We start from the raw sequence: 13,934 nt of genomic DNA on the forward strand, positions 1-13,934 counted from the left end.
ATTCTACAGTTCCAGATGTGCTTCTAGACAGATGAAATCAATCGTTCTTTTCGAATATTCCTGAATGCGTGTTTTAAATATTCGAAAATTTGAACCAGAATAACCTTTTACAGTGAGGACATGGAACCAGAATAACCTTTTACAGTGAGGACATGGAACCAAAATAATCTTTTACAGTGAGGACATGAGTAACTTTATAACGTTAAAAATAAATTATGATTTTTTTTGTGGCCTCAAACTATTCTCACATTGATTTGCTAATAAGTTATTTTAATTAGTCTTTCTAATTTTTATTATGTTATCGAGTCTATACATATGGCTGGCTACGTTTGTACGAGCGTCACAGGACTCTATGGAACATTTGCTACAAATAAATGGGATTATTGATTTCCTTTAAAAACTGGAGGAAAACTCGATTTTTGGTTTGTTTTTCTGTAAAAAAACACCTGATATTATTAGATTATTTGTGAAAAAGCTCTGATAAGCTAGCTATTTTCCAAACTCTAATGACTGGGATTTTGGTTAATTTATTTTTGAACTGTTCTGGAGCAACACTCTTTCAATAGAGAACTTAATTCAGCTGTTGGACTTTTTATAAAAATGATCTTAGAAAACTTATAAGCATTCCTTGAGTTAGTTTATGGATAAAAGCCAAATCTCTAGGCGTGTATCCCTAATAATCTATTGTATATGCAACTAAAAAAAAGGATATTGAACACAAGAATCACAGTACACATATGTACTGTTTAAAAGTATACTGAACACAAGAGTCACAGCACACATATGTACTGTTTAAAAGTATATTGAACACAAGAGTCATAGCACACATATGTACTGTTTAAAAGTATACTGAACACAAGAGTCACAGCACACATATGTACTGTTTAAAAGTATACTGAACACAAGAGTCATAGCACACATATGTACTGTTTAAAAGTATACTGAACACAAGAGTCACAGCACACATATGTACTGTTTAAAAGTATACTGAACACAAGAGTCATAGCACACAGTTCAGTATACTTTTAAACAGTACATATGTGCTATGACTCTTGTCATATCTCCTGTGTAAAAGTATACTAAACATATACTGAACTCAAGGGCCATAGCATCATACGTACTGTTTAGAAGTATAATGAACACAAGAGTCACAGCACACACATGTACTGTTTTAATGAGTCATCCACATACAGTGTATAATGTGGAATTTTGTAACTTATACAGGCATTTAATGAAGTATTCTTTTTACCGAAAAAATAAATCAGAATTTTCTTTTATAGTCAATGAGCCTTTTACAACATTAAACACAACTGTCAATGCTCAGAAAAAATATGTACTTCAAGGATTTCACATCTATATTGATGTGTACAAAAACTGTACTAACTGAATCATGAACATCTGAAAAAAACATTTTATTTATAAAGTCCTTAGCTTTACTCCTGTTCAATTTCTATCCATCTACATGTCAAAATTAAAAACTAACAAAACTTAATAAATAGTTCCAGAATATAAACTTACACAAATGACTGATAATACCAATACTGCATGAAATTATGTATAATGTATCTATCTGAAAAAACCTAAACATTTTATAATTATTCAGTAGTTTCTATCAGATCCTTTTAGAAGGGACATATTTGATCAGAAGCAAACACTGCTTTACTCAGAACTCAATGACCACAGATTATAAACGACTGCTGACTTTACATTTTTATTTAGTATTTTTAGTGAAATAATGTTTAGGTCTCTAAAAAGTGTACATTGTTAAAGCCGAGTTCATTAACTATATACAAGTAATTTATATTGTCTTTCTTAACCATGCTGTATAAAAATATAACATCATCAGTCTGTGGTATAAGTCGACAGCAGACTTAATACATTACACACACTGTGATAATTTTGGTATGGTCAATGACATTCCGACTATACATATTAAAATCAATACAGAATTTGTCAAAATGGATGGAATGAATGAAATCACATGAAGTACTGCTTACACAATGTCAAAAGTCTTAAACTGATTTTTATAAAAAGAGTGAACTTTGATAGGCAACAACTATTGGTTATGAGGGGATTCCAAATGTAAGCCTGAAGGCCAACTCCACTGCATCTTGTGGTGCTGAATCGTGGAAACAAACATAGACTTCCCTTGGCTCAGGGGTGTAGAAAAGTCGCCTGTAAAAAAAAAGAAACAAAGTGATCTTTTTTTCCAGCTATTTTCATATAAATGTCATGAAAAAATATCATGACTATTATTATTTTGAACAATTATAAATTTGAATGAGATTATTGTTCTTAAAACAGAATATTTCCATTACTACTTCTATCAGTGTTACATAATCAAATGTGTACGACTTAGATAATAATTATGAACCTGACTAGAGAATTATAAGTTTTCAAAAAATATTTTTTTGTCAAACATTATACTTCCTAAATCAAAAGCTAATGAGCTGACAAGCTTCAGATAGTCAAGGATATGGCAATAATTAGTTTTAAAGCCTAACCATTAAGTAACCAATATTATCATATATCAAATGTCAGTTATAACCTAGTTAATTCTAGCCCTAGGCTGTGCATGGATTTATTGTTAGTTCAGAGTTAAATACACAAATTCTAATTTGTCTCAATTATGCCCAAACTTACTTAGACAACCCAGAAAAAAGGAAGTTCCACTTTGTAAATTTGTTGGCAAAGCAACAAGGAGGTCATATTTTCAAAACCAATTTGATGTTTTGTTCACAGTGATTTTCCTTTATTTCCTTAATCCATGTAGTGAACAAACCATATTGAACCCACTCCTACATTTGTCTATTACATCCATGTAGTGAACAAACCATATTGAACCCACTCATACATTTGTCTATTAGATTCATGTAGTGAACAAACCATATTGAACCCACTCCTACATTTGTCTATTACATCCATGTACTGAACAACCCATATTGAACCCACACCTACATTTGTCTATTACATCCATGTACTGAACAAACCATATTAAACCCACTCCTACATTTGTCTATTACATCCATGTAGTGAACAAACCATATTGAACCCACTTCTACATTTGTCTATTACATCCATGTAGTGAACAAACCATACTGAACCCACTCCTACATTTGTCTATTACATCCATGTAGTGAACAAACCATATTGAACCCACTCCTACATTTGTCTATTACATCCATGTAGTGAACAAACCATATTGCATTCCAACATATTTCATTTCAGTGAGTTGAATAGTCTCAAAAATAATAAGTAAGTATGAAATATTTAAGGAGTCACTCCATATTTAAATGGTTACATATCACTGAACAATATTAATAAAACTGAAAACTACAAGGAGTATATATATGTGATAGTCGTTGGCTTAAAACCTGACCTGTTCTAGGGGGATGAAAAAAAAAAAGACTGGCTTACTAATTCACCAGTCCTTCTTAATGTTGAGTAAAGTTAATTCATGTAAAATTCATAAATAAGTAATAATAAACAAGTTGGTGTTAAAATATGTAATTAGAATAATTTTAATACCAATCATAAGCTTAACTCTGATGTATATGTAATGTTTTAAGCAAAACTGATAAAAACAATTACAGTTAACAAACCTATTCTCGCTCATATGACAACAGTTGTTCTTCAAGTAACTGATGATATAAATAATATCTTGATGACTACTACGAGAACTGATGTTAGATCCAAAGCCTCATCAGCATTGGATATAGCAGATATGGTGTGGTTGACATATTATTACATGCTTCTCTACTTTCACTCATAAGTTTTTACATGGACATATTAGTGCTCTAGGATATTAAACATTCATTAGACTTTACCAAGTCTATTTAATATACAGTGTTCACCACCCTGCAAAATTTCCACATTTTGTTGCCATCTGAGCTTGCAATCATGACACAATCAAATGGGACTATATATTTAGAATCTACACAATCTACTCCAAACTGAGAAAGCTAAAAAAATGCTGATATCATGTAAGTTAGATTTTCAAAGAAAATTAGAATATGCTCAATTGCACAAATATTCAACTCCTTTGCTATGGCAACCCTAAATCAGTTCAGGTGCAAAAGATTAGTTTGAAAGGTAACAAAATTAGTGTAATGATTTCTGTCTGTGTGTAATCAAAGTGGTTTAACTTGACTTCAGAGTAAATGAATCTGTTCAAGCCACATCTAACATAGTGATATGACAAACCAACCATGAAGACCAAGGTGCTTTCCAAACAAGTCAGGAATAAAGTAGTAGAGAAGCACAGATCAGGAGAAGGTTACAAGAAAATTTCAAAGTCGTTGATTATCCCTTTGAGTACGGTGAAGTCCATCATTAAGAAGTGGAATATGTTTCCTACCAGCTACTCACTACCTAGATCAGGCTGTCCTTCCAAACTAAGCAGCTGGGCAAGCAGGAAACTGGTTAGAGATGCTACTGTGAAGCCAACAGTGACTTTGAAAGATTTGCAAAGTTCCATGTCTGAGATGGGAGTTAGTATTAATACATCAACAAAATCCCGGTCCTCACACAAAGCTGGCCTGTACGGGCGAGTGGCAAGAAAGAAGCCATTACTGAAAAAGAATCATCTTAAGTATTGTATGGAGTTTGCAACAAAGGATGTAAAGTGAATGTTCTGGAGTGGCCCAGTCAAAGTTCTGACTTGAATCAAATGGAAAATTTATGGCAAGACTGGAAGATTGCAGTCCATCAATGGACTTGTCAGAATTGGAGCAATTTTGCAAGGAAGAATGGGCAAAACATACACCATTCCATTGTTTAAAGCTGGTAGAGACCTATCCAAAAAAAGACTTACAGCAGTAATTGCTGTCAAGGGTGTTTCCACCAAGTACTGACTTAGGGGGCTGAATAGTTATGCAATCAGCAAATTTCAATTTATATATTTTCTTTGCAGGTTTTGCTGCCATTCAACCTTCTTCACACATAACTGTGTTAAGTTTGATCACTAGAGTTTTGGATAAAAACAAGTTCATTAAAAAAATTGTTTACATTATTTGTATTTCATCAAAATGTCACATTATTAGTAAGGGGTGAATACTTTTGCAAGACACTGTATGTAATGACAATAGGTGTGTTAAACAACCATTAGACTTTATGAAGTCTGTTTGAAATATGTGATGACAGAAGATGTGTTAACCCTTTCATTACGGGTATCCCTTTAAACCCTTTTCTGTGCAAGTCAGTGTGTTATATTCCAAATTTAATTAAACACTTATATTATCAATGTATGTGAATTAAATTAATATTATAATGCATGTTATGATTTGAAGTTTTATGTTATCTAAGTTTAATTCATTTATTTCAAAAGAAACATTTGAAAAACTACTTAAAACTTCAGACATACTGTCAAGTGATCAACGAGCTAGGAAAATTCTCTACTTTGACACACTATATCTTCAATAATACGAGTCGAGTACATTTAGACAATAAGATGCTTACATAACCTTTTGATTTGTATATTTTAAAGTTCTCTGAATGAATGCAGTTGAAACATGTAATACATTTTTTCAACCCCTGACAAGTGCCTCGCCTACTTTCAACAGATTTGTTTGAGCTTTATAGCCTACATGTAGATGTTACATACACCTGTATATAATCATTAGAAAGAGCTCATTTTACACTATAATCTAATAATAGTTATTTTGAAATTGGCACACAGTTATTGTCATGGTGTACACGTAACTGACTGTAGTATTGTTGGCTGTTTTATCAACTATTGCACATATGGTTGTTTCTTACCTAAATATGTTATAGTTAGAAATACAGAGAAATTGTATTTAGGTCTTACTTTTATATTTTAGTTAATTATGTTTTAAAATGCATAATTGAAAGGCTTAAACATTTAAAAAATATGCATCATTCTTTGCATTAGTTCTCAAGGCTTAGGATACTACACAGCGAATGAAATATTTGCCGAAGGGTTGTGCATGTTTGTCAGAGACACTGTAATATGCCTCGAGGGCACCATTGACTTGTGTCAAGAAAAGAAAAGACCAGAAATTACGATTTTAACCAAAACAACATCTATTCGACAAAAATCAAAAGGTGTGTACTTTTTTATATTTCCTAATTTTAATTATTTCATTACATTGTATATTGATGATAATAGCTTGAGTTAGTGATATGGTAGAAAAGACAAAAAATAAAATATAAAAAATTTACCTTAAAAAAACTTTTAATATTCATTTAGGAGGTTCTAGAGGTTATGCAAATAAAACGTGAAAACTATAAGATGAAGAAAAGTATTTTTATATTTAAAACGAAAACCACCTTGCACATGAACTATCTTAACAGTTTGAGTGCAAATAACTACTACAGATAACATTTTTTATTAGAAAGACATAATTATAATGATATCATTCTTTGTGTATAAAATACTTGTAAACTTTAACAAAATCTTACGAGGTTTTGTGAGGAATGTACAGAGTTACCATATTTTTGTTGCATAAATGTCCTTCCCTAGTAAAGCAGATGGCAATCACATCCACCCATGCTTAAACAGCCATTAGACTTTATCAAGCCTGTTTGATATATACAATACAATGACAGTTTGACTTGCAGCACCCAACTTTCTCTCCATTCCTTACACCATAGCCAACATAATGCGAGACTCTGAAGCCCTTACTCTAAATATTGTAGGTGATTCTCGTGTAAAAATAAATTCATAAATAATATTCTTACAAAAATTCAATGATGAAAACATTAACCTCTGGTTGTCCAAACATTAGTTGTTCTGAAGCCCTTACTCTAAATATTGTAGGTGATTCTCGTGTAAAAACAAATTCATAAATAATATTCTTACAAAAATTAATTGCTCTAGAATAGTATACTTATTCTTTTTTAATTGTCATCTGTCTTAGATTAATGTATATGTAAAAAACAAGGATATCACAAAGGCTGATAAAGTATGAATAAATTTTAGTATTGGAAGTCACCTGTTACCACATTTAGATTTAGGTGTGGGACAACTAAGTTCTGAACTACCCTGTAGAATAGGCATTTCTAGCAAACTTGAAAGCATTAAAATTTCAGACAAACTGAGTATAACTAGTTAAAAGTATCAGGTCTCACATTAAGTAAACTTACATGAAAATAGTAAATTTCATAAAGATTATGATCATCAGAGAAGAATAAAAACACACATTAATGACTATCAAAAACATGAATAGCATAAACACTTTGAGCTTTATGACAATTAATAAGATCAGAAAGTTCTGATGATTTAGCAATGATTGAGTACTTAAGCTTGTAAACTGAGTAATGTGACGATCACTTGTATTTAATTCACTATTTAGTCAAAATTTTGACCTGCAAAACAGACCCCAAAAAGTAATTTTTCTCAAACTTATAATTATTGACTTTGCCAACACACTTTTTTACAATACTTATACATGAAACTGCTTGAACGCCTATGACTTTGTTGGGTCCCTGATAACATACGAATCAAACACACACAAAACTGCGAAGAAAAATACCACCAATGTTACAATTAATCCAATTAATTACTGCTAGGTTCCTCCAAGTATTTTATAGAGAAAATAAGGGATTTCAACCAATTTTTTGTGAGTTCTTTACAGTCAGTGCCACAACAGGCGAAAACACAAAATTACTTAATATCACTAAATATTAGTTTGTTTGTTTTTGAATTTCACGCAAAGCTACACGAGGGCTAGCTACGCTAGCCGTCCCTAACTTAGCAGTGTAAGACTAGAGGGAAGGCAGCTAGTCATCACCACCCACCGCCAACTCTTGGGCTACTCTTTTACCAACAAATAGTGGGATTGACCGTCACATTATAATGCCCCCACGGCTGAAAGGGCGAGCATCTTTGGTGTGACGGGGATTCGAACCCGCGACCCTCAGCTTGCGAGTCGAGCGCCTTATCCACCTGGCCATGCCAGACCCCACTAAATATTAGACCCCACCAGTATTGCAAAAACAAATTGGTAATTAGAAGGTTATATAACAAAATTGTAGTTACTGTTTAAATTTACTTTTTCTCTGCATACTTCACTAAATGCAAAGTCGATAAAGTTAAATACAATAGTTAACTCTTATATAGTATGCTAAATTTTACTCATTTGAGCTATCACTAGCTGGTAGATTGTAGTGAAACAATATTGTAGATTAAAATCACATGAAAGTAGGTATTTTGAAGTGATGAAACTTACTTTACAATGCAAGTGGCCAAGATAAGCTAGCTTTTTTTTTCTAAAAATTATCACTTAACTTTATATGGAAATAGAACTGAATAAGTTATAATGCTTACCCCACAACCCAGTAAGCTAAAGTGGGCTGAACCTTCTTTGAATTATCACTAGCTGGTGGTCTGTAATGAAACAGTACTCCATGCTCTTTAACGGCAGTCAGTGACTTATCGATTCCAAACTTGCAAGTCTCTTTTTTTTGGGCCATTTCCTGGTTGGATGATATGTTGATTAAATGATCATACAATCATATAAAATGAATTATTTTTTAACTCTCATTTGTAAAGCAATATAATATGTAAAATCATATCTCACAGTAATTTATTAACCGTAAAACCGTGACTTAGGCAGGACCTGACTAGTGCTAAATCAGGAATGTGTAACATCCAGAAAATTTTTGAATTTACTACAAATATAGTAGAACAAATGCTATGGATTAAGACTTCCATTCTGAGAAGATGAAATTTCAATAATGTTTTTCATTGAAGAATTATTCAACATTCTTTACCCATCATTTGACCAATATTTCCATTTCATGAACAAAAGTTGGTCACTTTTTCTATGCAATTTCCTGTTTTAAAGCATATAAAATGAATATAGAACAGAATGGAAACATCAAAAGATGATCCTATGCCTTCTATTACTTGTAACTACAAAGTGAATTGTGTTTCAAGTGCAATGTGGATGTGACTGTTTGTGATCCACTAAAAGTATCAAGGTACAGAGGGTAAAGAGAATGTCTAGAACCAGAATACAAAGAAAACTAGAAAGCTTTCTCTTCAAAGGGAAAAAAAACTGTTGCTGTCCTGGATGTTGAAGATGGTGATTCAAATGATAATTAAACCCATCCATTGTTCCCTTTGTATATTTTCTCTGTTACTGCTATTATTCAAGTACTCCTGGTTATTGTTTGTGTTGAAAAATCTAAATTTCTATCCAAAGTTACACTGAAAATAGTAAATGATCTTCATCAAAATAGATCAATTTTGATAACCAGTTTGGAACTTGCATTGAAATCAGTTTCAGTTTCTCTGCTAGTTTTAGACTTTTTTCATACCAAAAGGTAAACAAAACATCAATCAAAAGTAAAAAATGAGTACCACTATACCCGATTGAGTGAAAAGTTATCACCATGTTTTAGGGACTTTAGCCAGGGTCAGAAATTCAGGATTAAACAAAATTAACTTGTGGAACAAATCATTTTTACTATAATAAAAAAATTCTGAACAAAATGAGACAAGGAAATTTTAGAAAGCAATACTACATATAATATAAAAACTGTGTAAATATTTTTGTGAAATTTAATTATTTAAAATCACACAGTACAAAGAATAAATCTCCTATTTTTATCTTTTTTTTCCCCCTTCTAATTTCTAGTCTGCTATACATCTCCAAAATATTAACATCCAGAAGCAATTCTGACTTACATATTTAAGGGGGGGGGGGAGAAGACTCAAATTTTGCTTAAGTGAGCATTGCTTACTAACTTAATTTAACACATTTTTTATTTGATGAACAAGAAAAACATAAGAAACTAATCCTCAATCGGCTGATTAAGAATTTAATATTCTAAGATATACTTGTATCTGATCAGTTAATTAAGGTTACTTCACATTATTTATACATACTTTATTTATAATTAAGGTTAGAAGAAATGTATATTGCTTATTTACAGTTTGGTTGAAACCTTCCCTACTGGGAGACAGCTAGTTGTAAAAGACTTGAGTAATTAACTACACTTCAACAATAAAAATTTCTAAGAAAGAAAAAAAAAGAACCTAAAACAAAGCGAAGGCTGGATAAACGTAACCCATTTGTAAATGCTATCTAAGCATAGAACAAATCTTGGTCATTTCTGAGAAACATATTTTAACTACCTAGAAAGAATTAATATCAAAACATTAAAACAAAGAAACCATCAGACAAGATATTGATATTATTTCTAATCTTTGATACAGATTTTACTTCAGAAAATAAAATTCAATAATGAAGAATTATGATTCAGGAGGGGTAGATGCTGCTGTGGAGAATCCAAGTGACCTAGGAGAATCAACAAATTGCATCATAACCTTAAGAAATGTTAATACTTGTAGAGTCACATAGAGCACTTGTCAACAAACAGCATCATAACCTTAAGAAATGTTAATACTTGTAGTCACAAAGAGCACTTGTCAACAAACAGCATCATAACCTTAAGAAATGTTAATACTTGTAGAGTCACATAGAGCACTTGTCAACAAACAGCATCATAACTTATAAGAAAGGTTAATACTAGTAGAATCATATAAAGTGCTGGTCAACAAATGACATTGTAACTTAAAAGAAAGTTTAATACTTGTAGAGTCATATGAAGGAATAGTGTTGCACCTTATATAACTATCAAGAGATTTTACAAACAATTACAATACCTTGCATCTTAAAGAATGCTGAAACACCTTTCTGATGTTCAAACAGCACTTATGAAAATTATTCACAAGTTCAGCATGAGCTCGGCCATGAAACCATTTTGTAGCATGCCGAGTAGGAGCTAGCAGTACTCCCTCGGACTCGTCAACATGAACAAAGTGGAACAAGGTGTTTTCCAAGCCTCGTACTAGTCTGGAAGAAGAACAGAGTTACAAAAGTGCAAAGAAAAATTAGAATCTTTATCTACTGTCACTAGATAGAATAAAGTAGGAAATTCATAAATCCAAGTCAGTATCATAATCACACAGCAGTACATATACATCATTCACTTCACAAGTTTAATAGTAGCTAAACATAAAGATGATGAGTATAGGATCAGTTTTTAGTGACTTTATCAGGTAAGTCAACCTAAACTTCCAGAAGAAGAGCTAAATCCTAAACTCTCTATATTTGTAAACTTTATTTGGACATTATGAAAAAATACTTTTATGAGCATGAATGCTGTATCTAAGTTCATGTAATACTTTGTGGGTCAGAATTTTTCATGGTTTAATTAGTCTCACTCTAATGAAATATTTCAAGACTTTGTGAACTAAACCCACATTTGCTAAATTGTTGGTAATACTTTTTTTTGGGGGGGTGAGGTGACTAATAGTATTATAAAAGGAGTAGATTAATTTTTTATATTGCTTTCAAATTTGATCTGAAATGAGGCATAAACCTAATAAGTCACAGATGACATGTGCCAATATTAGAGCACTCAAATTTCAACTCATTAGATTACAAAATTACCCTATGTACCACCCTTTAAAAAGAGCTAGAAAAACAGAAACATATTTAATTGATTGTATATTATGTTGGATATACAAATGCATGACTACATTCTAATAAGTGTCCATAGAAAGTCTCATCTAGACAAGTCTAAAAAGAAAAGTAAGAAATTGAATGTTCCTTACTTTAGTTTTTGCCTGTTCACTATTATAAGATAGTTATTTATATTTTTTACATCTTGCTACTTAAACAATTAGAAAATAAGCTAAACATTTCTGGTGCTATAAATTTGTTTTTGTAAATCCATTATTGCATCATTTTCAGTGCCATCTGGTGTTATAAATTATCAGCTTTTACATGAAAAGCATTCTCTTATCAGTTTGCTACCTGGATTGGCATTTAACATTGTGATAAATGCAAATTTTTTTTTCTTCTCGAAATTACAGACAAATATAAGAAACCCTATAACCTGAGCACTTTAGAAAAGTAGACCTTTATTCATCAGCCACAAACTGTAAATGATTTAGATTAGCAAATCAATGATTAAAATTTACTCAAACCATTCTGCTGTTTGCCACCTGAACAGGATAATAGGGAAGCTTTATGAAAGTCCCTAATATAAGACAACAGATGAATACTAGTTTCACACTTTTAATATTATTATGAAATTGTTATACAACAAAAATATAAGGATATGTAAGGCGAGTAAAAAAATGGCATTATTTGCCTTACAGAACAACTTGTCTGTAACATTAGTATCAAGCCTTGCAATCCATAAGTGAAGTGAATTGAACAACTATTTTCCAAAGAAGTTAGATGAAGTGGTTTTGTTTTCAAAAGCATGTGTCAAATCTTTAATAAGACTTCAGTCAACTTGAAACTACTTTTACTGAATGAAGGAAAGCAAACACTTGTATTAGTTTATTCCATTTACTGCGGTTATTCAGTAACTGTTACAGTAACACAGAGTAATACAGTATCATCAAACTGACTCTGTCTAGTCAAAAATCCCAATAATTATTGTGTGTATTAAATATTCCAATGCAAAATAAACTAGAATTACTTTGGTGTGGCAAACTCTGTATCTTCTTCATTGGCTTCTTCAAGGCTGCGTCGAAGACTGCTGAGGTCAAAATTGCTGGCAAACATTCTCTGACACTTAAAACCCTTTAGAAGTAAATTGAAAAAATATGCACTCATGAAAATTACATAAAAATACAATTATATTAAATATATGTACCAATTACTAAGAGGGATTATGACTTTTCTCCATGAATTGAATGGTTAACACACTCAGATTTTATTGGAAAAAATATTTGGAAGCCAGAATTGCATTTTTTTCAGTCTTTTTTTTTTGTGCTTTATAATACTTCATATACAGAACATATAAATCTCTTACAAAACCACCAACATCATTCTCTACAAATATTGTTTTATTAAATGCGATAGTAAATATTTCTGTAAAACATCCTGAAAACAGTACTTTACTCAACATACTCTATAAAATCCTCCCTCACTGCTTGCCCTGGAGTCCCCATCTGAGCTTGTTGACATCTGTCCATTGTGATCTCTCTCAGCCTGTCGTCCGAGAACGGGAGTATCATCGCTTGCTCCACCAGGAGAGTTTGTGGTATCTGCATCAGATTCTGCATCAAAAGGAACTGCAAGAAGATTGTGGGAAGAAAAAAAAGGAGCTCAAATACACTGAGTGTTATTAGTATAAGACTGTGATGCAACTGTGGTATGATAATCTAAATAACCAGTTTCTGTCCACAATTCTACGGAAACATAATCAACTGAACAAAAACACTCAATCTTTAAATCACAGTGTTATTGGATAATATTTCAAAACCACCTGGTCTGACCCATATTCGGTTACTAACAGCTCAGATTATTAGAAAACATGCAGCTGTAACTAAATATTACATTCTTGTTGATTTTTCAGACTTCATTGTAAAATGAGTTTTTCTTAAAATATCATGCAATTATTTTTTGTAAAACTCAATTTTTTTAAGTTTTCTGCATTTTACTTTCCAGATCTTAATCTCTCTATCCAATTTTATTTTTAAAGAAAATTAACAAAATAGTCATCATAAGAATTTCTGATCATGCTAAAACAGCAGCTTTTTGTTTTGTGTTATATTTTATGATAATTCTTTATTTTTGCAAAAAAACAACATTTCTATATTTTAAATGGTTATATTTGATGTTTTCACCCAAAATAAATCAGTTTTTTCCCCATCTTCAGGGAAATTGGGCTGTGAAATTTCATTAAAATTTGCTGGCTAGAACTCTAGATATCCTGCAGAAAGTAGACAGACACTTTATACCCTCCCCACTACTTTTTTAATCAGGGGAATAAAAGGTGAAGAAAATTCAATGGGCAACAGAAGCTTCAAAAGATAAACTACAGGGTAAAATAAGTATGAAACTCAAGTAAAATAGATATTATGATAACACAAAAAGCTCGAGCAGATCTACTGTTACAATCAGTGATGGACAAAATATGTGACCACTTAATTATTTCACTAT

General features: G+C 31.7%; 1 protein-coding gene across 1 annotated transcript in view; it reads right to left on the reverse strand.

Annotated features, from left to right (window-relative positions):
• Positions 1 to 1,257: 1,257 nt before the first annotated feature.
• The window catches only part of LOC106457997 (protein inturned-like), a 103,494-nt gene continuing 90,817 nt past the window's right edge, over positions 1,258 to 13,934 (reverse strand). The window contains exons 16-20 of the mRNA XM_022384116.1: positions 12,900 to 13,063; positions 12,466 to 12,569; positions 10,634 to 10,823; positions 8,288 to 8,436; positions 1,258 to 2,175 (exon numbers count right to left, since the gene is read on the reverse strand). Of these exons, the coding sequence (XP_022239824.1) occupies positions 2,064 to 2,175; positions 8,288 to 8,436; positions 10,634 to 10,823; positions 12,466 to 12,569; positions 12,900 to 13,063 (719 nt within the window). The 3' untranslated portion in view covers positions 1,258 to 2,063. The remainder of the gene's footprint in view (positions 2,176 to 8,287; positions 8,437 to 10,633; positions 10,824 to 12,465; positions 12,570 to 12,899; positions 13,064 to 13,934) is intronic.

This window comes from Limulus polyphemus, unplaced genomic scaffold (genome assembly GCF_000517525.1).
Source record: "Limulus polyphemus unplaced genomic scaffold, Limulus_polyphemus-2.1.2 Scaffold402, whole genome shotgun sequence".
Lineage (NCBI taxonomy): Eukaryota > Metazoa > Arthropoda > Merostomata > Xiphosura > Limulidae > Limulus > Limulus polyphemus.